Source organism: Zalophus californianus, chromosome 16 (genome assembly GCF_009762305.2).
Source record: "Zalophus californianus isolate mZalCal1 chromosome 16, mZalCal1.pri.v2, whole genome shotgun sequence".
NCBI lineage: Eukaryota > Metazoa > Chordata > Mammalia > Carnivora > Otariidae > Zalophus > Zalophus californianus.
Window position 1 is genome coordinate 6,300,175 of NC_045610.1, and position 23,506 is coordinate 6,323,680.

General features: G+C 44.0%; 1 protein-coding gene across 4 annotated transcripts in view; it reads left to right on the forward strand.

Moving 5' to 3' along the window:
- MAP2K4 (mitogen-activated protein kinase kinase 4) overlaps window positions 1-23,506 on the forward strand; it is a 135,381-nt gene that overhangs the window by 51,072 nt on the left and 60,803 nt on the right. For 3 of the 4 annotated variants that reach the window (XM_027626621.2, XM_027626619.2, XM_027626620.2), the window contains one exon: window positions 18,555-18,729. In XM_027626621.2, coding sequence (XP_027482422.1) covers window positions 18,555-18,729 — 175 coding nt within the window. Of the gene's footprint in view, window positions 1-4,320; window positions 4,347-18,554; window positions 18,730-23,506 lie in introns of those variants that run through there. The other variant, XM_027626622.2, reaches the window with a different exon arrangement.

A 23,506-nucleotide genomic window follows, 5' to 3' on the forward strand; every position in this document is an offset into this window, starting at 1 on the left:
CAGCAGTTCTACTTCTTGATGTTTACCCAAGATAGAAATGTCCTCAGAAAGACTTGTTGTATATGAATGTTCACGAAAACTTAATTCATAATAACCCTCAAACTAGAAACAACCCAGGTGTCCAATGAGGGAAGAATGGTTAAACAACTTGTGGCATATTATTCAGTGAAATACTTTTCAGCAATATGGATGCCTGTAATTACATTGGCAAATCTCCAGAAATGCTGAGCTGAAGTCAGGCATAAGAGAAAACTGCTTCATTTTATCTGTATGAAATACTAGACAAAACTAACCCATGGCGATCGAAATCAGAGCAGTATTTGTCCGTGGAGGGGACTGATAAGAATGGCTTGAGAGAACGTGCCAGGGTGATGTTCTACCTCCTGTTAGGGTGTGAGATACAAGGGTGTGTGCATTTGGTGACTCAGCCAACTGTATACTTACGATTTGTGCATCTCAGTATTTGAAAATGACACTTCAATTAAAAACAGAAAACAAAAAACACCAGAAGGGCACCTGGGTGGCTCAGTCGGTTAAGCATGTGACTCTTGATTTTGGCTCAGGTCATGATCTCAGGGTCGTGAGACTGAGCCCCACGTTGTGCTCCACGTTCAGCTGGGAGTCTGCTTTGGATCCTTTCTTCTCCCTCTGCTCCTCCCCCAGCTTGTGTGTGTGCTCTCGAAAGAAAGAAAAGAAAGAAAGAAAGGAAGAAAGAAAGAGAGAAAGAGAGAGAGAGAAAGAAAGAAAGAAAATCTTTGAAAATAAAAAGGCAGAAGAATAACAATAAAAATTATGTGTAAATCATACCATTTACTTTCATTGAATGGTACCTGTGGTTTTCTGTTCTTGTTCTTAAAGCACCCACATATTTCAACAATCACTCGATAAGTATACGAACACTGTTTTTAATGAATTCAGCTCTTAGGCCCATAGAACAATACTGTGACAAATTTTATTTCTGCCCACTTGGTTTCCCTTGTCATGACGTTTGAAACAAGCCTAGAGTGAAATTCCTAAGAAGTTATCAAATGTCATCTGAGGATTAATGTGTAGCGTCTGTGGAGTCACATTAGGCCCCTGAGTAGTTGGAGCCCCTAGAAGAAGTGTGGGGACATGTGAGGGGCGCCTGGCTGGCTCAGTTGGTAGAGCGTGCAGCTCCTGATCTTGGGGTTGTGAGTTCCAGTCCCACGCCGGGTGAGAGATTACTTAAAAAAAAAAAAAAAAAAAAAAAATCTTTAAAGAAAATAAAAAGAACGTTTACTAGTGTTTCTTTTCTTTTTTTTTTTCCTTCTTCCTTTGAAGATTTTATTTATTTGAGAAAGAGAATGAGAGAGAGCACAAGCAGGGGGGAGGGACAGAGGAAGAGGGAGAAGCAGACCCCCCGCTGAGCAGGGGACCCAACGTGGGGCGCAATCCCGGGATGACCGGAGCTGAGGGCAGACGCTTAACCAACTGAGCCACCCTGGCGCCCTTTTTCTTGTCTTTTTTTAATACAGAAAAGTTTAAAGAAGAAAACCAGAATGCCCCATAATCTTACCATCCAGATAGTTCATGTTGCCCTTTTAAAAATGAGTAATATATGCTTCTGGTAAGAGAATTCAATTGGAACAGAAAGTTATAGAGTAAAGTAAAAGCCTCTTGCCCTTCCTATTTTTCTCTAAAGATAAAACCCTATTAAGGGTAATATGTCCTTAGAGAAAAACTTGTTCAGATACCAAAATATATAATAATTGATATAAATCCTTGAAAATATTTATACAAAAAGCAGTTTAGTACACTACTTTGTAGCTTGATTTTTTCACTTCGTAGATTTTGAAGAAATTTCTAAATTAGCACATACCTTATTCATTTTCAGAAGTCAGTTGTATATATCTTTTCTTTTTTTTTTAAGATTTTATTTACTTATTTGACAGAGAGAGACACAGCGAGAGAGGGAACACAAGCAGGGGGAGTGGGAGAGGGAGAAGCAGGCTTCCCGCGGAGCAGGGAGCCCGATGCGGGGCTCGATCCCAGGACCCTGGGATCATGACCTGAGCCGAAGGCAGACGCTTAACGACTGAGCCACCCAGGCGCCCCTGTATATATCTTTTCATTACATTTATGTAGGTGTATTATATATTTAATGAGTTCCTTACTGATAACTATTTATTTTTAAAGATTTATTTATTTGGGAGAGAGAGCAGGAGTGCGGGGTGGGGGGGCAGAGGGAGAGAAACTCAAGCAGACTCCACACTGAGCACAGAGCTAATGCAGGGCTCAGTCTCAGGACCCTGAGATCATGACCTGAGCCAAAACCAAGAGTTGGATGTTTAAATGTGCACCCCAGGCGCCCCCCCCCGCCCCAGATTTTATTTTTAAGCAATCTCTACACTCAACCTGGGGCTCAAACTTACAACCCTGAGGTCAAGAGTTGCACAGTCCACCAACTGAGCCAGCCAGGTGCCCCATGAGATGTTACATTTCTTTGATTATATAATGTCTGATCCTTCCTAGACTGACAGGTTTTGGCCCTGCTGTCTTAGGAAGCAGCTGTATCTTCTCAACCTTGGCACTATTGACATTTTAGGCTGGGTAATTCTGTTATAGGAGACTTGGCCTGTGCATTGTAGGATGCTTACTGGTATCTGTAGACTCTACCCACTGGATAGATGCCAGTAGCACTCTCCTCCCCCAGCAGTAACAACTGAAATTGTCTCCAGACATTGCCACATGACCCCTGGATGTGCAAAATTGCCTGTGGCTGAGGACCACTGATACAGAGAAACCTTGCAGGTTCATACAAGTGGCAGCTAGAGCCTCTCTCCCCACCTAGGAGCTGCTGAAGTCAGATGTCAGTGGTCTGTTCCTCCGTGTCTTGGGTTTTGATTGGATGCAAAAAGAGAGGGCGCTTAGGGGATGCTTATAGGGGTATCTCAGGGAGTCCAGGGAGTGCATCGAAGCTTTGTGAGCAACTGACTTGATAGTGTCAGAAACCAAAGCAGCCCAGTACATATTCTATTATACATTCAGCAAGTGTTTGTTGAATGCCTGCCATCTGCTAGATACTGTGGTGGGCACTGGGTATGTCATGTTGAAAAAAAGAGATGCTATTTGCCACTTCATGGAACTTAAGGTTTAAAGGTGACACATTCAGGAAATATGCTATTGAAGGAAAAGGACCAGCCATGAGAGTATATAAAAGGGGTCTGATTGAGAATGGAGATGGTAAAGAGGTAGTGTCCTTGAAGGCTCCTGAACCCCGAGTAGGCTTTTACTAGACTTGGGGAAGGGACTGAGGAGTGTTCCAAGTGCAGGGAGTAGTAGGTATTTAGGGTTGCAAGATACCAAGGTGGGAAAGATTCAGCTTTTCATGGAACTGAAAAGACACCAATGTGATCAGAGAAGGAGAAGGAAAAGTGGATTTAGGGGTAGAGAAGTATTCATGGGCCAGGTAACGTGGGGCCTCATAGGTAAGGAGTTGGGATGGCACTCAAAGTGGGCGGGAAGCTGTGCAAGGATTATAAGCGGACGAGTGACACCATCTGATAACCTCCCATTGTGATAATTTTGACCGTTGTGCGGAGTATGTGTTGGAGGGAGGCAAGAAAGGAATTCAGGAGTCCTCATAAGGCTATGTGGTAGTGTCATAAGGCTATGTGGTAGTGTCATACGGCTATGTGGTGGTGTCATAAGGCTATGTGGTAGTGTCATAAGGCTATGTGGTGGTGTCATAAGGCTATGTGGTAGTGTCATAAGGCTATGTGGTGGTGTCATAAGGCTATGTGGTAGTGTCATAAGGCTATGTGGTAGTGTCATAAGGCTATGTGGTAGTGTCACTGGGTGATAACCATATTAGGTTGGTGACAGTGGCGGTAGAGGGAAATGGACATATCACAAAGGAATTTTGAAAATAGCATTAACAAAAATCAGTAGCAATTTGAACGTGGATGGTAAAGAGGGGAAGATGTTCCTGGCGACTTCCAGAATTCTGGGTTGAATGATGGGTCCGGTTGCCATCGCTGAAATGAGGACCACGGGGTGTGGAACATCTGCGGGTGAGAACACAGAAGTGCAAGAGGTCAGCTTGACATATATTAAGTTTGAGATGCCCGTGAAATATCCTCTTAGGTCAAGGAGATAATAGAGCGCACACTCTGGTGTTGGAAATATGATTCTGCTACCCAGAGGAGAGGGGAAAGTGTGGAGATTAAAGGTTGAGAATTGTCAGCACGTAGATGCTAACGTTGTCTGGGAAGAGTGTATCTTGATGAGGGAATTGGATCCAGGGCTGAGCCCTGAGGAAATCTAACATGTCGAGGTTGAATAGAAGAGGAGCTGTAGGCAAAGAAAACAAAGATGCTGGAGAGGTAGGAAGCAGATCGTTAGGTGTGATGTCAGAGACCAAGCATTGTTTCCAAGGGCAGGTGGGAAGGGGCTGTAGTCAGCTGTGTTACTGTTCTGAGAGTACTAGTAAGGTGGCTTTCTTGGAGCCTCCTCCTGAGATCGACTTTTAAGGACTCCGATTTCTTATATACTAGCAGGGAAAGGGTTTTAGCCACCAGTGGAGATTGGGGCCCAGACAGGGAAAGGATCTAAGGAAAACTTGTAACCTGTTGGTTGAGGGCAGCTTTCTTAACTTTCTCTATAAGAAGCATAGCCCAGAAAAACTGTTCTAACAGTAAGCTCTCAGTATAGCTGACGCACGTTGAGCTCGGAGGGACTGTGCTGTCTGGAGCAGCAGGATGCAAACACGAACGCTTGCCTCACACATTCTACTATTACTCTTTTCTTTGGTGGTAAAACATTGCTGTCTGCTTCCTAAATCAGTACTGCTTCAGAGCGCTGCAGATTCGTGTAATTAGTATCTCCTGTTCACTGAATACGAATATCAGAATGTGAAAATTTATATTTGGAGTGTTTGAGCAATTCTTCTGGGCATCTCTCTTTTTTCCAATTCTTCCCTTTGCCTCATCTTAAATCTGAGCAAAGATACTCATTTTGTTAGCAGTGCCAGGAAGCAGGCAGTTTCCATGGCAACTGACAGACCGGGTTTACTGTGGAAATTTCCGGAATTAACAGAGCTGCATTGCAGAAGGATGCATAAAGCAGTATTCATCTAGGGATCCTAACAGTACGGACACAGAAGAACAGTTGCAGTGATGTGCAGGGTATGTGTTCTGTTTATTTTCCTGTAAGGAGGATTACGAGTTATATATATAGATATATGCTGAGGAGAGCGTACAGCGGCTTGAGGCATTTTAGTGTGTGCTGGCTTGATAAAAATCAAGGAGGCTTAGGGGAAAAGGAGGAATAAATAATTTGGAGAGAAAGACATGTCTGATAGCATTGGGAGGAAATCAAGATTAAGATAAATGAAGAAGAATGTGGTAATGAAAGAAGGGGCGAAAACACACGTCAAGCTAATTAGATAATAGAAGGTTCTGGGCACAAGGAGATATTTATTTATCAAAGGAAGATCTGTAGGCAGTGGCAGGGTTGGGGAATCAAGTTCCCATGTGCAGGAGGAGGAAATGGGGTAAGGTCATTAGCTGTTACTTGCTGAAGGATACGTAGATGGGAGGGGTGGCTAAGGCTTCGAGCTAGTTGATTTACCTGTGAGGTGAGAGAGCCACGGATGGGTTATCAGACCCCTGCCTCCACTGCCTGTTGATTTGTGTGTGTTTTTGGGGGGGGGGTGTTGGGGATTAAGAAAAAGCCAGAAATGTATCTCGAGATTAATTCTAGATATAAAACTGTAAGATTTGGGTACATGACTGGCGTTTCTTATCTCTTATCCAGATTTAAGACTGGAGCATAATTGTAAATTTGAAAGAGGAAGGGTACAAAAAACGAATAGGTACAATACAGATCATTTTAACGATAGGTGTCACTTAGATCACGGACACAAACTACAGCTCAGGGGCCAAATGTGGCCTGCAGCTAGTTTTTGTAAATAAAGTTTTATTGGAACATAGCCACACCTGTTTGGGTGTGTAGTTGCTACAGAGACTGGAGCCTAAAATACTTACTATCTGTTTCTTTACAGAAAAAGTTTGGTGACTCGTGGTTTAGATGGTGTATTGGATTCCTGCAGCTACTGTAACAAATTATCACAGATCTGGTGGCTTAAAACAACAGAAATGTATTCTCTTGCAGTTTCAGAAACCAGAAGTCCAAAGTCAGGGTGTTGGCAGGGTGATGCTTCTTCCAAAGGCTCCAAGGACGATCCTTCCTTCCCTCCTCCAGCTCTAGTGTTCCTTGGCTTGTGGTAGCATGCCTCTTACCACAACCCCTGTCGCTTCCTCTGTCCTTGCCTGGCATTCTTCCCTGTCTCCCTGTGTCTCCCTGTGTCTCCCTGTGTCTCTGTCTTCTTTTTTTGTCTCTTACCGGGATGCTTGCCATTATATTTAGGGTCTGCCCAAATCCAGGATGACCTTTTCTCAAGATCCTTATCTTAATGATACCTGTAAAGATAAGGTCACCTTCTGAGATTGCAAATGGACAAATCTGTTGTTGGGGGCGGATGGATCCCAGTTTGGCCCAGTGCACGTGGTATTGAAGGACTGGGTTTTGGCTTCTCGGACCATATTCTGTGTCAAGAGTAGCTAGCTAGCTCCTGGCAAGTGTCCTTTGGAAATCTGTGGAGCATATGCTCTGCAGTAGACTTGGCCTGCTGGAGAGGATGTCACACTTGCTCTTCAAGGACAGAGTGGGACAGGCACAGTTAAAATCAGAGCAGACAGCCTCTGGGATGCAAACCCGGGTAGCAGGGTAGAGGTAGTCCTAGAACAGCACAGGAGAAAAAGTACCAAAGTCTTCGCGGGAAACTGAGCAAGGCCAGGGTCTGATGCTTCATACCAGTCTCTCCTTGGCTCCCACCCCCCAAACCAACACAGTGGATTTGGCATTCCATTGAAAGACAGTTGGCATCAACAGAATCAGAGTTCTGAGGAGTTAGACTTTTGTCCCGATTACGACAGTGGGGAGTGTTGGTGTGGTGCAGAGTAAGTAGACTTCGTGAGCTGCGGAGGAGTGCCAGTGTAGGACGTACGCGGCGGTCCACAGGGCTGTGAGTCTGAGCCTTGACTCTGGGTGCGGGGGTCTGTGTCGTGGTGGGAGGGGGCAGGAGGCGTCCGTGGTGTTCTCCTCCCATGAGTGGAGCGTCTTCGGACGCTGTGGTGACAGGAGTAGACGTCTGTCCTTGCTTCCCTGGGCTGCTTCCTTTAGCACACCTGGGCGTATTTGGGAATGTTTAAGAAGTGATACACACCCGCGGTGAAGAATATAGTAGAAGACAAGGGGTTCCAGCATGGATGCCGGACCTGCAGGGAAAACCCTCTTTATTCCGTCGTCTGAGGGACCCTGGCCTATTGCCCTTATCCTCACCTGTGTCCCTTAAAAGGAAACCTCTGAGTTAGACTCTGTGGAGATAACTATCAGAAGAGTTAAGCAAAATGGTTAGAAGTGGATCCACATTAGGGTTCACCAAGAATACGCAGTACCAGACTAGCCTAGTATACATTAAAACAAACAAAACGTGTTGCTGGGACTGTAGATCAGGAATTTGCCATGGACTGGGTGTTTCTTCATTTCAGCATCTGTGGGTCCCTAGGAGGAACATTAGGCCCAATCCAGGGTTTTCAGGCAGAGTTTCCTGAAGGACAAGACTAGATGAAATCTTTATTTCCTTTCTGATCGCATTCTGTTAGTCTCTGACAGTGTGTATTTTGGACACCAAATTGAAAGGTCCAGAAGCTGTGAGGATGAAAGTTTTCTTCTTTTTCCCTTTCACAGACTATTTTGCTCATTAACTACCACACATTTTGAATTGCATGCTTTAGCTTAGATAGCTTCGCAGAAAAATTCAAATTCAACTGCAGTTAGATTTTAACTTTGTATTTTTCTCTTGTCATCTAGAGTACACATAAGGAAATAGAACGAGTTAAGGTTTAAAGCATAGACTGGTATTAAATTAAGCTGGTTTGATCATAGTTCATCCAAGCTAAAACTTAAGCACTGTAAGAGGTTCAAAAATACCCTCAGTTTCAAGTAGGTATATTACATAAAATAGCATGTGTTCCTAAATGTGTCTGTTAATAAAGTTTATTTCTATAAAATCTTTTTTTCTCACTGACTTGTTTGGATAAATGTCTCCCCCCTCAGCCCAGAATAATAAAAGTAAGCTTCAGAATGTTTCATAGTTAGGTGTTTAAAAGACAATTCATGTAGCTTCACGTTGGGATTGAAAAGTAGTTAAGACTCTTGCTTCTTATTTGCTTCAGGGACTAAAGTTCTGACTTTGTAAAAGCAATTTCAGATTTATAGTGCAAAATGATGTAGGAGTAGCAGCATCTTGCTAAAATATTTATTAAGAAACAAGGATGAATATATGAAACACAGAAAATTAAGACAATTTGATCCTAAACTCTATATATAGGATCTCTGTAGGAATAAAGAAAAATTTATAGAGGGTTTCTCTTAATAGCATTTCTTTCTTTTTTTTTAAGATTTTATTTATTTTTATTTATTTGACACAGAGAGAGAGAGAGAGAGTGAGAGAGCACAAGCAGGGGGAGCGGCAGGCAGAGGGAGCGGGAGAAGCAGGCTCTCCGCGGAGCAAGGAGCCCGATGCGGGGCTCGATTCCAGGACCCTGGGATCATGACCTGAGCCGGAGGCAGCTGCTTAACCAACTGAGCCACCCAGGCTCCTCTCTTAATAGCATTTCTGCAGACTGCGGGAGGAAAGGTGGCCTCTTCTGAACAGGGGCTTTCAAATGTTTCAAAGACAGAGCGCCTTTGCCCCTTCCCTGCCCTCCCCGCTCACTGGTAACTACCGGAAAATAGCCATGGGGAGGGGTGGGAGGAGGGAGGCGAGATGGATGCAGGAACATTGTATTTGGGCAGGGTGATCATTCTGAGTAGTGTCGTGGGTGGACAGAGAAGGGTCGTAGTGGCGCAGTAGACAGGATTGTATTATATTTGCTACTGTCAGTTGAAGAGTACAGTATTTGAGAACAAGGAGATCAGGAGAGGAGAATTTGCCTTTGGAGCAGGGTGTGCTCTGATTGGTAATAGGCTGAGCCCTGAGGGCCTAGAACTACGGACATGGTTTGAACTAGAGACACATGATAGACCAATAAATCCCTTTCACACAAAAGAGGGAGAAAGACAATCTCTTTCTTTTTTCTCTTTCCTATCAATTTTATTGAGGTATAATTAACATACAATAAACTGGATAGTTGAAGTGTACAGTTTGCTAAATTTTGATGTACACACACCTGTGAAACCATCACTACAGGCAAGATCGTGAACATACCCATCACCCCGAAGATTCCTCCTACCCTGCTGTAGCTTTTCTATCTAGATGTTTGACTTGGTTCTTTTTTGCATAGTCCATGTTTGTTTAACGTATTCTCTCTGTCCTTTAGTTTCTCGAACACTCAGAATACAGTAATCAACACAGTTTCAATGTCGTTGTCTACTAATTCTAGCATCCCTGTCGTTTCTGAATCAGAACTGAGTGATTTTTCTCTTCAGTTTGGGTCGTGTTATTTTGCTTCTCTGCATACTGGGTGAGTTTTAGATTGCAGGTCAGACGTCGGGTGCTGGATGTTTTTGCATTCTTTTTTTTTTTTTAAGATTTTTATTTATTTATTTTTTTTGAGAGAGAGAGAACATGGGCAGGGGGAGGGGCAGAGGGAGAGGGGGAAGCAGACTCCTCACTAAGCAGGGAGCCTGACGTGTGGCTCGATCCCAGGACCCTGAGATCGTGACCTGAGCCAAAGGCAGAAGCTTAACTGACTGAGCCACCCAGGTGCCCCCGTTTTTGCATTCTTATAAATATTTTAAAGCTTTGCTCTTCAGTTAAGTTACTTGGAAATAGTTGGATCCTTCGGGTCTTGCATTTGAGCTTTGGTGGGTGTTCTGAGCCTGGGTATTTTCCCCTCTAATCCTTTTGGATGGTTCTTCCCCCAGGCTTGTGTAGGTTCGTTGTAAGGGTGTGCTGACCAAGGGTATTTGTGGGGTTCTCTTTCTCTGCAGCTCCCTCTCATCCGTACTCTGCCTCTCGGACTCTAGCGACCTTGGTCTCCTCAGGTGCCCAGATCCATCTCCTCAACACAGGAGTACTGCCAGGGTCCCCTGACCGCCATCACAGTCTGTGAGCCCTTCCAGACAGGAAGCCGGGGGCAGTTAGAGGGCTCACCTTGTGTATTTCCTGTCTGTCGGTGTTCACTGCCCCTTTGTTGTCTGTTGTCCAGTGTCTCCAAGACCGTCTCATGTTTTGTCTGTTTTCTGTGGCTGTTTCAGGTGAGAGTAAGTCTGCGTGCTGATGCTCTGCAGTAGCCCCGGCACGAGTGCCACACGGGTCCTCCTTGTGAGATAGGAGTAGGAGTTAGGGAGCTTGGGAGCCACATCTGCATGACTTTGAGAAAGAGCATCTCTGAATATGATATTTTGCAGCTTTCCTAATAGAGTAGAAGACATCACGGTATTTATAAAGAAAGGATTGGCAAGTCTCGAGGAGAGAGCAAATGTGGATAAATGGGCAACAGGACTGCTGATAGGGTGATAGAAGAGAAAAGACGCCGTTGTGGGAAAGCTGAAAATGCTGTGGTGAAATGAAGCCCACACTGCACGCGGAAGTGAACGTAAATGGTACTGCGTGGCAGCAGAGGAAAAGAATGGAATGGAGTGATGGATTTGAAAGCATATACACATTTCTGAATTTTTTAAAGAAGATTTTATTTCGGAGAGAGAGCGCGCTGCATGTGTGCGTGCGGGGCGGGGGCGGGTAAGGGGCAGAGGGAGAGAGAGAATCTCAAGCAGACTCTGGGCGCACGCCCGATGCGGGGCTCGATCTCATGACCCTGAGATCATGACCTGAGCCAAAATCAAGAGTCTGACGCTCAACCAACTGAGCCGCCCAGGCGCTCCCTGAATTTTTTACATGTATAAATACATAAATAGAATGGGGAAGTAGACAGCGCCCTGGAGAAATATTTACAATGCAGGACCAAGAGTTGATCTGTAGGTTAATAAATGCCTCCTGTCAGAAGGAGCAACAGCAAAACAGACTCTGGGTAAGGGGCTCAGGGTCGTTCCCTCAGGCAGTTAACCAACGAAGGGAAAAGCTTGTTCACCAGATGGCAAAAAATATCCGACTCTAAGGGTAAGAAATCGTAATGCAGCTTAAAAGAGTGATGTCACCCTTCTCACCTTTCAGGCTGGCATGAGGGAAAGGGTGCTGTGGCCAGGGCTCCATGGGCACTCGCTGGTGGTGCCGCTGACTCGGGGCTGACTGGCCGAGCCTCACAGCAGTAACCACGTGGACCAGGTCATGGCTAAAAGGTCAAAAACATACAAAGTGAAGTCTATCAAGCAATAGGTGTGAGATCTCATTTTGTATCCTCACCACATAGTACAGAAAGATACAAAGGGTGTACGCTAAATTGTTGAGAGTGGTTTGCTCTGCATTGTGATTGAGTTTTCCGTTTTTCCTTTATCTTTTACCTGTGTGGCATTAGGAGGGATTTAGGATGACATGGTCGGGTGGGAAAAAGAGGTTTGCGTACTTGTCCTGCTGCTGGATTGGCACAGCAGAACACTGGATTTAGCAGAGGGTGGCGGGTGGAGGGTGTGGCTAGAGCTAGCCCAGGTAACCTGGGCTGTGCCGAGTGTGATTCTTCGGAACACAGGTCGACGTACCTATGCGCAAAGCCCCGGGCCGCTGCATTAGACACTTCAGATAGAAATAAAGCTTTTCTTGGTGCCCAGGCTGATGAGTGCTCTGAACATTATGTCACAACTTCTTGTTTTTGGGGGGAATTGTCGGATTTCAGAAATTAATAAATCAGTCTGGGTCAGTGAAAGGATGATAGCTAAAACAGTGGTGACGAGTCAGTGTTTGCTAAGTAGTAACTAGACAAGTCGGTCGTTTCTACCTGGAGGATTGGCCATCAAAGAAGGTACACAGAGGACTTCTGTGCAAACACGTGGGCTCAGAAATTACAGTTTTTGGGTTTTCATGTAACAAGATAATTCCCTGATTTCAAAAAGTAATTTCTGTATATCGAATTGTGTTTTAATAAGGTCTGTATTGCATAGATTCGAACATTCTACCCATCATTTTGCATGTTTTGTAAGAAACACACCTATTCCACTTATTTGCAACGCCCATAGCATCTGTGTCCATTGTTTCTGTGTGTGTGTGTGTGTGTGTGTGTGTGTGTGTGTTGTTTGCCCTAAGTATGGAACTGCTGGTCTCTGGGAACACAAAAGATTAGGTATGGGATTTAGGTGAGCTGTAAGAAATCAGAGACACCAAGGCTAAGGATTTTATTCAGGAAGTGTTTTTGTCCTGTTTGTAACTGGCCTGTGGGTCTGAAGCGAGTCAGCATCATTGGTCATCAGCCACTAAACGCTCGTAGCACTTCCCAGTCATCGTGATGACCAGCCTGTGGCCTGTGGCCTCTTCCCTCCCTCCCCACCACTTCCAGATGCTGGATACCTCCTTCTATGACAGTCCCTGGGAAATAAAATAGTGTTAGGGGCTCTATTAACTGGAAAAAAGTCAGTTTGCATATAAACAACCTGAAGACAAATGATGGCTTAAATAAGAGTTTCTTTCTTTCTGGGGATGCGGTCTGCAGATAGGCAGGTCTAGGGGTGGTATAACGGCTTCACGGTCATCAGAGTCTAGAGAGCTTTAATTTCTTGCTCCCTCATTCTCAGTACATGAGTTCCCTTCTCAGGGGCCTTGAGGGTGGCTGGAACTCCAGGCGACAAGGAGAAGGGGGGAAAGAAAAAAAAAAAAGACCTTCCGACTGAGTCAGCTCCTTTTAAATACTCCATTTTATTACTGCTTCTAACTACAAGGAAGTTTGACTTCTTTGTCTGCTTGGGCCATCACAACAAAATACTACACATTGGGTGGCTTAAACATCAGAAATTTGTTTCCAGTGGTTCTGGAGGCTGGGAGGATCAGGGTGCTGACAAGGTGGGTTTCATTCTGAGGCTTCTTCTCTTGGCCTCCGTCTTGCTAGGTGCTCACGTGACCTTGGTATAAGTATGTGGGTGGGGGAGAGACTCCACTGGGAACAGCTGTGTGGTGTCCTTCTTACAAGGACGCTAATCCTACATCAGACCAGGGCTCCATCCTTATGACCTCATTTAACCGTAATTACCTCCTTATAGGCCCTGTCTGCAATTCAGTCACACCGGGGGTTAAGGCTTTGACATGAATTTTGGCGGGACGGGGGAGGGCTCAGGTGCAATTCATTCCATAGCAGTTGGGAAGTGTAGCGTGTTAGCTGGGTGTATTGCTGCCCCAGCAAAGGAAGACCCTATCAAGAAGAGGATGGGTGTTGGGTGGCAGCTGGCTCAGTTCCCCTGCTGGATCATCAGGTGCTTGAAGTTGGAACCCTATGGAGTATTCACTGAAAGCAGCTCAGGATAGTCTGTATAAGATTATCCACAGAGAACTGGGAAAGGGAGAGCGATTTAGAAGTTATTGCTGATAAAACACAGCCCCTCTTCTCAAGAAAGTGATATCCCAAGGAGAAGTCAGGAAACCTTTTTTCTCCTTAAGAGTGTAGCCAAAGGCAGTTTTAAATTGCCGCTGGTTTTTCCTTTTTCCCGGTCTTCTTCCTGAGTGTGTTTTCTGCTGTTCATATATTTTTTTTTTCCTCTAGGCCTGCTATTTAGTTTAGGACAGAACTTGTATCTTAGGACAGAAATCGCCATCAGCAGACTGCACATAATCTCCTTGTTGCCCTTGAGACTCTTGGTGAACTTTTTCTAGAAGTGGAATAAACCGGGACTTTGAAGCCACAGGTATAACTCAGGTCACCAAAAATATTTGTCTTTTGTGCTTCTGTGAAATTCTGCAACGGGGCTAAAGGGAGTTGGTTGTAGGCTATAGGTTCAGTTGCAGAGCTCTGAAACTCTTGGCTCCTGGAAGCTCTTAGGTCACATGGAAATCGTTCATTCTCTCCGAACTCTAGGAATTGCATGCTTGCATTTCGTTTTCTTACTATCCAATACTTTGTTAACATCTTCAAAAGTTTTGGGTTTTGGTTATATGGAAGTCTAGTTAAAAATGAAAAAGTCTCCTTTCCATTTGTGTTTGGCACCAATTGGGAGAGATGCAGGAGCCAGACATAGGGAGATTATAAGATTTATCATATTCTTTTTTTTTTTTTAAGAATTTATTTATTTATTTGAGAGAGAGCGAGCTCACCTGTGTGCTGGGGAGGGGAAGGGACAGAGCGGGGGGAGAGGGAGAGAATACCAAGCAGACTCCCCGCCTGAGGTGGAGCCTGAAGCAGGGCTCGATCTCATGACCTGAGATCATGACCTGAGCCTGAGCCGAAACCAAGAGTCAGATGCTTAACCAACTGAGCCACCTGGGCGCCCCAAGATTTAGCGTATTTTTTTTTAAAGACTTTATTTGTTTATTAGAGAGAGAGAGAGAGCATGAGCGGGTAGGAGAGGGAGAAGCAGGCTCTCCACCGAGCAGGGAGCCTGACGTGGGGCTCGATCCCAGGACCCCGGGATCATGACCTGACCCAAAGGCAGATGCTTAACCATCTGAGTCACCCAGGCTTTCTTGATAAAATTGGAAATGTAGCTCTGCGTTTGAGGCCAGAATAGTTCTTTGAGGCCAGAATAGTTCGCTAACTCCTCCTGGCCTCACATACATAATTAGACTTACCCATCCCTTGAGTGCAGCCTCTTATAAGGGACAGCCAGAGCATATGTACTGTCTCTGTAGGAAGGCTGGCTTTAAAAGGGAGGAATTGAACGGAGTGGGTTCAGTTTTTTCTTCCATATTCACTGGTCAGTCAGTAGGGCTCAGGTGAGAGGCCCGATCCCTCTCCATGGAAAGATGAAGCATGGGGTTGGGGGGGGGAGTGTTCCCTTAAACAATTGGGAGAGGTAAGCCCTAAAATCTTTAATTTTTTTTCAGTCATTCATGTGGCATCCCTTTACAAAGCCAGGGAATAGAGTCTTTGGAAAAGGAACGTGAACATACTAACCACAGGGGACACGGACCCAGCCTGTTTACGTTAATCAGCGAATCTGGTAGTAAGATGCAGCATGTCCATGAATTGATTTTCCAAATTTGATTCGAATCAATTAATAAAGTTTTTTGTGCTTGGGTTTTGTTAGGTTTTAATCCTTCGTGTTGGTGTCTGTAGATTTCACCAAAGTTTGTAATTGCCACTAAAGTTCTACTTACCATTATATGGGAGAAAATATTTTAATGGTGACATCAGTCTGTATCTGAACAGCTTCCTTGGTGGTAATGTCTGTCCCCAAATGCTACTCTTGGAAATACTGTGTTCAACAGAGGTGCCCTTTCAACCAGGTCTGTGATCTGTACGCATTAAAAAATATAGGTGTATAGCTAACTTTTTTACTGGAATGTGTATCATATGATAGTCTAATTACAAGTCCTGTTACAACAAAGACCACTCTAACTTGTTTTCATATTAAAGACTCCTAAATCTAGAGGAGAATGTCACCCATTTTCTTAGGGACTTTTCTGTGTACGTGGTTAGATATGGGGCTGGGGATTGTGCTCCTGTATGAGATTTGGGTGACATTGAGACTTGGAACCTTAGTCCCTTGCTTGTTTCCTGAATAGAGCCCAGCAGAGGGAATGGTGAGATGTCTGGGTTAAGAATTGCTCATGTGGAGCCCTTAATATACATTTCAGAAGGATGAACGTGAGAATAAATATAAGGTCATAGGCTGAACTTAGTTACTGTTGAGGCAGAGGCATTCGAGCTAACTTAACAGATTTGTGGAGTTGAGCTGAACTGATTTTCAGATAAATTAATAGTGAAATCTGGGAGTTTTTGACCCTGGCTAGTAGAAGTAGAACTTAAATACCGTTTGACACATTCACTCCGAGATCAAAAATTGCAGCCAAGGTCTTGGACACTCAGTACAGTTGCCTCAGTGATTGACTGCTCTAGTGTAATGGTGAACGGTCAGGTCAGGCTTCTAGGTGCGGCCACCACAGTGCCGCATCTCTGTCCAGTCCTTCTTTGGAAGCCGTCAGGGCTGGACTAACTCTTAAAGCAATAACTGTGAGTTCGGACTCAGTTTCACAGGAAAGATTGCCAGCCTGATATGAGTGGAGACTCCATGAACATGCCTTCATGATGGCATAACCATAGCATGTTTTTCTGTGGTTTTCTGTTAAATGAGAAGATGGACTCTGGGGAATAGCCACATTGTGCTGTTCATCTTTTGTTTTAGCAGCTTTATTGAGATATAATTCATGTATCATGTGGTTTACTCCTTAGACTCTACAATTCAGCTGCTTTTCCTATATTCAGAGTTGTGCGTCTATTTGCATCAGCCCAAGAAGGTAACTCGCATCCCTTAGCCGTCAACCTGTTCACTTGAAAAAAAAAAAGACCTCATCCAGAAATTACACAGTAGACTACAGTAAACCGAGCTATTAGTAGAGATATTCCATAATTCTAAAAATTATCTTACAGTAAAAGTTAATATTGTAACTGTTGTTATTCTGTGGTTTATATAATAGTGAAGTACCCCATGTCTCAGGAATGCTGGCAACAGATGCATTCAAACACAATGTATTCATGCGAGTGACATCCTTTGCCATATTCTGTTGGTTAGAAGCAAGTTGCAGGTGCAGGTCTTGTCCCCACTCAGAGAGAGGAGCTTACACAGTGCTGTGAAACCCAGGGAAGTGCAGTTCATGGGGAGCATCTCAGAGCCTGTCTGCCACGTCCCGTGAATTAGTGAATAATGTAAAAATGTTGCTTCCAATTTTTTTAAAAGATTTTATTTATTTATTTGAGAGAGAGCACACGTGCCAGGATGAGTGGGGGAAGGGGCAGAGGGAGAAGCCGACTCCCCACTGAGCGGGGAACCCGATGCAGGGACCCTGGGATCATGACCTGAGCCAAAGGCAGATGCTTAACTGACTGAGCCACCCAGGAGCCCCAAAATGTTGCTTCTAATTTGCACGTAATTTAAACTAACTTTTTTCAGCTACCCTCAGCAATTAGCCGGTGCTGTATATTTTACCAGTGATTAAACTGAGCCACAGAGATGGTGTTTACATGCCAGTGATCATAGAACAATAATTATTGCAAATGAATTCCTTTGTGTCAGGATATTTCTACGTCATGAAAAAGATTGCTAAGAAAATTAGTCACTAGGCTCGACTGGTGGAAGTATGTTGTAAACAGAAAAGAACTTGTGTGAAAAAAAGCTGGTATTATGACTTACTGTGATCTGGGAATCTGGCACTTGGAATGCTGGTTCACTACGTGGTTATTTAGACAAAGTGTATTAAGTCTTTGAACTATAACCCTGAATCATGGTTATTATTAATACTAGTATATACAGTAATTCTGGGGAAATGATTTTGAAATTCTGAATATTTTGAGAACCTTAAAAGTAGCTGCAAAAAACAGTTCTGCTAGCCTGAGAAAACATTTCTAAATTTCGGAAGAAGAAAAATAAATAACCAAGCATGTAAATTTTTCTTACTTGTATTACTGGATCAGATCTTAAAGAGTCTATTTAATATGAAATTGACAAAATGTAGATGATCGTCAGTGGAATCTTTTTCTCCGTGTATCTTGCACTCTCTTGTTTGAGACAGTTCATTTCTACACATTGGTGTCTGGGGAGCGGGAGGAAAGAGAGAGAAGAATGAGATTGTTTTTACATTTTTCATTGGATTTGCTTTTTTACAAAGCGTGGTTACAAGTTAATGCTTTGATCTCCAGGTTGGAATTTAATTTAATGAAAATCTGTTAACGAGATTTTTATCCACGAATCATTTGTTTTTCACCTTATCGCTCTATCTAGGCTGACGGGTTCAGTTTTGATTGGTATGTGACAGTTTTTCTCCTAGATCCAGCTGCCGTTCATTTAACTGTCCCCCTACCTCAGCGTGGCATTAGCAGGAACAGGGCAGTATGGTAAGGTGCTATTTCCCAGACTTTGCCAGAATCGCCTGGGGATCTTTAAAAATACTGTTTTTTGACTCCTGTTCCCAGATACTCTGATTTAATTGCTATGAGATGATACCTGGGCATCTGGATTTTAAGAACCTCGCCACGTAATTCTAACGTGCAGGAAAGTTCAGGAGCAGCTGTACTAAGGATGGAGGGCCTGGGGTCATTAATGTCGGGTAAGGTAGGATAAGAACTTTTTGGAAATGAGGTTCGTAGCTCCTGGGATTCTGCACTTGATAACGCAGTTTTGCAAAGTTTGAAAAAGAGCTTGTATTTGGAAATGAAAACTGGTCTACGTAATTAGTCTCTTCGATAACTGGAAACTTGGTTTTCTGAATCTTATTAAAGCTGTGTTTATTGACTTCCTAAGTTTAGGCCTTTCTTAATGAGTTCAGTGTGTAAAAAACCAAGACGATGTAAACAAAAAACTCCAGAAACCTGGAGGTCAGATTGTGTTAGCAACTTGAAAAGCAGATTTTCCCACGCATTCATCAGTGCTAGCTATAAGAAAAAAGTCAAAACCTATTTAAAATGTGGAAAAATTGCTTCCCAATATTTTAACAGAGAGAGACTGAGAACACACAGCATTGAATCATCAGGAAAACTGAAGATCTCCCCTGAGCAACACTGGGATTTCACAGCGGAGGACTTGAAAGACCTTGGAGAAATTGGACGAGGAGCTTATGGTTCTGTCAACAAAATGGTCCACAAACCAAGTGGGCAAATAATGGCAGTTAAAGTAGGTGAAGCCCATCCTTCTTTTTGGCGCTTTCCTCCATTAGGTGCAATTTCTTGGTGCAGTGATACCCCTGTTGTTCTGTTCTTGCTTGTGTTTGTAAAACTGTTTCTCCAAATCCTTTGGGGGCGTTTTGTAGGGAGGTTGTCTTGTTGGTGGCACGTTTGCTATTGCTCTGGACCGTGAGTGTATGAAGCACGCATGTTCTCTGCCCCTTTGCCGTGATGCATTAACGTGTTTTAAACTTCAGGCCCTTCCACTGCCAAGGTGAGTTCAGGCCGGGCGGCCGCACCCCTGGGAGCAGGGCAGTGCTGCACTGAGCCAGGCGGGGAGCTGGAAGAAGAGGCAGTACACTGGGTTGGGCAAGGTGCGGGGCTAGGGCTAACAGCAGTCTTACTGAAGGTTTCCCGGAAACCACGCACATGCTGTTGCCACTAACCTCAACCTTACTCGGTCCTGACCGGCTCGGCTCCTGTTTGTTTATGTCATCTCCACTCAGTACTGCCCTGTTCCCTGGTTTGAAAGTTGTATCGAAATGCATACCTTGTGATAATGCTGTCACCTTCTGTCCTTGCTGTGAGTGCCATGCCACTTAATATGTTCGTTTAAAAAAAAAAAGTCAAGAATGGCCAGAAATGGAGATTGGCCCGTAGACTGTACCTGGCAGGCTGATGTGGGTACCTGTTATGAACTGATTGGTCTCCACCCGACGCCTGTGGGCCCATGTAGTTGTAATGTGTTCACCTGTTTGTTTAGATGTTGAACAGATGTTTGCAGTGTGTAAAGAAAATCGACAATGTCGGGGGCGGCAGTTTAAAAAGAAAAAGGACAAATGAGATATATCCATTCCCTTATCAACTGAAAATCCTTAGGGGAACCAGTAATGCCTCTACACAATTGAGAATGGGTCTACAGACAGTGTGAGCTCATCAGCTTCCTGTCAGTGCCCTATTTGGAGAGTTTGTCGCAGTGACCTAGGGATAGGGGAGGAGCCTCAGTTTCGTAATTGACTTTTGGGAGGGGATTTGTATCACATTAATATGAAATGCTATCTGTGCTGAACTTTATTGTGAGCAAAATGTTACTCTGACTCTTTTTGCCTCCTTCATTGTTGAGCATTTCTGTTTGCTGGGTCATATGAAACTAATAAGAAATTAATGATGGGGGGAAAATTTTATGATTCTCCTTACGGGTTCTTAACCTTGTTTTTGGTCATAGTTCTTTTGCAATGTGCTGACACCCATGGACTTTTTTCTTAGGATTACGCATACATAGACAAGATTTTGCACAGAACTGGTGGACCTCTAAGGAAGCAGAGGCTAAGGCCTCTGCTTTGGATTATCTGTTGAAATAAAATAGTGTTTTTCTTGCAATGTGGAATGATTTCTCTCTTTTTATTTTATGCCACTGCAGTGTAAGTGGAAAGTTACTTTATTTAGATTTCTTTGGATGGGTGTTGTATTGCTCTTATGTACTGTCTGCACGTGACATCTGCTTTTCCTTGGCTAGGTCTTAAGGGAGAGCTAGCCTATATAACTAAAGTTCTAAACTTTTTTTTCAAGATACTAGGGAAAGAACTTTTAAATAATTATGTACTGCTTTTTTCACTCTGTGCTCTCTGCTTTACCATGTTGATCAACATCATAATCTGTTTTAGTAATCTGGATAGACTTGAGCCATGGTCAGTAGGTTTTTAAGATAAGGAAGGGGGACTTCATTGTGACTTGAAAAAATTTTTTCTTAATTTGATAACATTTGGAACTGTGTAATGCTTACTCGAGTTTTGCAGGAATTTAAGAGTGAATATAGGGAATTGCTGTCTGCCACTTGTAATTTGAACTCATTTTGAGAGCGCTGGTGGAATGCCTTTAAAATCCCAGCTCTTAAGAAGTACTTCTGAGGTGGACATGGGACCCACAGACTGGTAACTGTCACATCTGTACCTACCCGTTGACACTTTCAACCTTCGTTTGTGACCTTGAATTCTTGAGCAAGCATGTTAGTCTAGCATGGGGAGGGTGGTGATATGACATATCCACCAACTTGTCAGTGGGGCATAGCACTGGATTCCATGACATCATATAATACTTGAAGAGAGTTTTTCTCCCTTAATATACATTAGAGTTTGATACCAATTTGATGATTGATAGATGACATCTACTATTTTTATTTATTTATTTATTTTAAAGATTTTATTTATTTGAGAAGGAGAGAGAGCACAAGCAGCAGGGAAGGGCAGAGGGAGAGGGAGAAGCAGGCTCCCCACTGGAAAGGGAGCCCAGTGCAGGGCTCGATCCCAAGACCCTGGGACCATGACCCGAGCCAAAGGCAGAAGGTTAACCGACTGAATCACCCAGGCGCCCCTAGTTTTTAAATGTGTATCTTGTTGGTCTCTGAAAAAGCTTAGCCTTTTGTCACACCTGAGAGAGTTTGTTCCTTTATCATGAAGGCCCACGAACCAGAATGATAAGTACACACACAGGGGCAGTGTGTGGTTAAGGAGTTCTGTTTGACATTTTCCATGTAGACAGTTTGATGACTAAGCACCCGCCATGTTTAGCTTTGAGATAAGGACTATAGAGATTTAAAAGAGTGGGAGGCAGTAGTTCACACTCCTGTGAGTTTTCCATTGTTGTTGGTAAAATGAGAAATGCATTTGAAGTGCCTCTATACTAGTTTTTTTTTAAATTTTTTGTTGTTATGTTAATCACCACACATTACATCATTAGTTTTTGATGTAGTGTTATACTAGTGTTTTAATATGCGCTTTAACAGGGAAGGATTACTTGATTAGATATTAAGCTTATCTTGGAAGTACATTATCCCTAAGGTTTACTTGCAGTATTTGTACAGAAGTGAACTGTGCTTTTAGCCTGGTTTTTATTATTCTTTTTCTTCCTCATTTTTAGTTTTGAGGGAGCCCTTTCCCAAATTTATTTTGCCACATAGAAGAAATGCTTGAAAAGATGATTTGTTACCAGAAACAGTGATCTCCAAGACGTAATTTAAAAACCAGTTAAGATCTAATAAATCAGATTCAGCAAGATAACACACAGCATGTGTAAGAGTTGTACTTACAACAATTTCATGACCTTTGGCCTGAGGACAGTTCTTCAAGCTGCCAGTGAGGTTCTGCATTAGGCCCTAAGATGGGGAAAATTTTGAACCTTCAGTTTTAATTGCACACGCCTGGGGAAACAGGTCTTAACTCTTCTGCGAGTGGGAGGGAGTGTTATGACTGGTTTGTCTAACTGCTTGAATGAATCATGGGGCTGTGGAGGGCAAAGCCATTCCTGCCGTAGCATCTTCTGAAGCTCAGGAAGGACGACCTTGGTCTCTGGTTGGGAACATCAGGCTTCGCTCAGCATCCTCTGCAACTAACGTTTATTTAAGGTCCCATTTTGCATGACAGTGGAATAACCACTGAATGATGATTACGTTTCTGGGCCAGGGTCAGAGAAATTGGGATCTGGGAGAAACACCCAGCAGAGTCAGGTCCACAGATGATTTGCACGTCAGAGCAAATCTGGGGATGCAGGAGTAAAGTGTTAGGAAGAGTGGCTGCAGGCCGGAGCTCAGGCCTGTGGGCTGGAACGGAGCAGTAAGATGAACACAGCTTGCTGACAGAGGGAGGAATGAGCCTTCAGGACCTGACAGCATGTGCTTCACCTGACCCTGCCTACAGCATAAACCCTGTACCCACACTAGACTACCAGCTTCCCTGTTGTTTCCTAACAGACCGTGTACAGATTGACTCTTGAAGGTCTCCTTGTGTCTGTTTGTGGCCTTGTCGGCAGGGAGTAGACAAGAATGCAGAGGAGAGGGAATCTAAGGGGGTGATATTGATGCCCCTAAAGATGGAAGGCAGTGGGATTGTTACTTAGAGGGGTGACCCTGGAGTGAAGCTGTCACGTAACGGGCCAGTGGAACGGATGGTGGGCAGGTAGCTGGGGATGGGAAGGTGTCATGTTGAGGTTGTCACGGTTGATATTCACGGCTGAACTTCCAGTCTTCTACCTAAGAAGTCATCTGTGTTAATCAGGGAGACGGCCTGGCTATTTGAGGTTAGGTGCTTAGGTCAGCCTGAGTGACCGAAGTGAAGGGTTTCGGGTGTTTTCCCTTTCTTGCTCGTGGGCCTAATTGGTCTTATTCCTTCAACCCTCAGGGTGTTTTCTCTACTCTTGCAACTCTTCTGTTGCATTGATTTGAGTCCTGACTGATCCTAGGCTGATAACTTGACCTCGATTCCTGCATTCCTGCCTCTCTGTGGTATTTGCATCGTGCCTTCCGTGTCCTTTGGGAGTTGAAACGTAGGTCAACCCTCCTGCCTGGTGGGAAGCACCAGAGTCCTCCGCCTGCCCATATCAGCAGCCCCCCCCCAGCTCCGCCCTTGCCTGAGCAGTGTGGGGCTTCCATCTGCTCAGTAGAGAGGCCTCCTTGATGCGGACAGTGCTGCATGTGTGGGAACGCAGGGGTCAGCGAAGGACGGTTGCTCATTTTCCCTGCCACTGCAGACCCCTTGCCATTTCTACCAGAAGTTCCGTTACTGAATAATTCTGGTAGGAACTGTGAGCCTTCTTGCACGAAGTTCATTTTAGTCCTTAAACATTGGTCTTGCACACTGTTCTGAAAGCACTAGAATGATAGTTGACAGGAGTGGCCTTAAATTGGAAAAGCTCCTTTCTGTGAGTATAGAATGCTTTGTTAGGCAATCTCGTTGAGTTTTAGAAGCCCACAGTGCTAGTGTTTGATATTCCAGATCACTTGTGGGGTGCAGAAG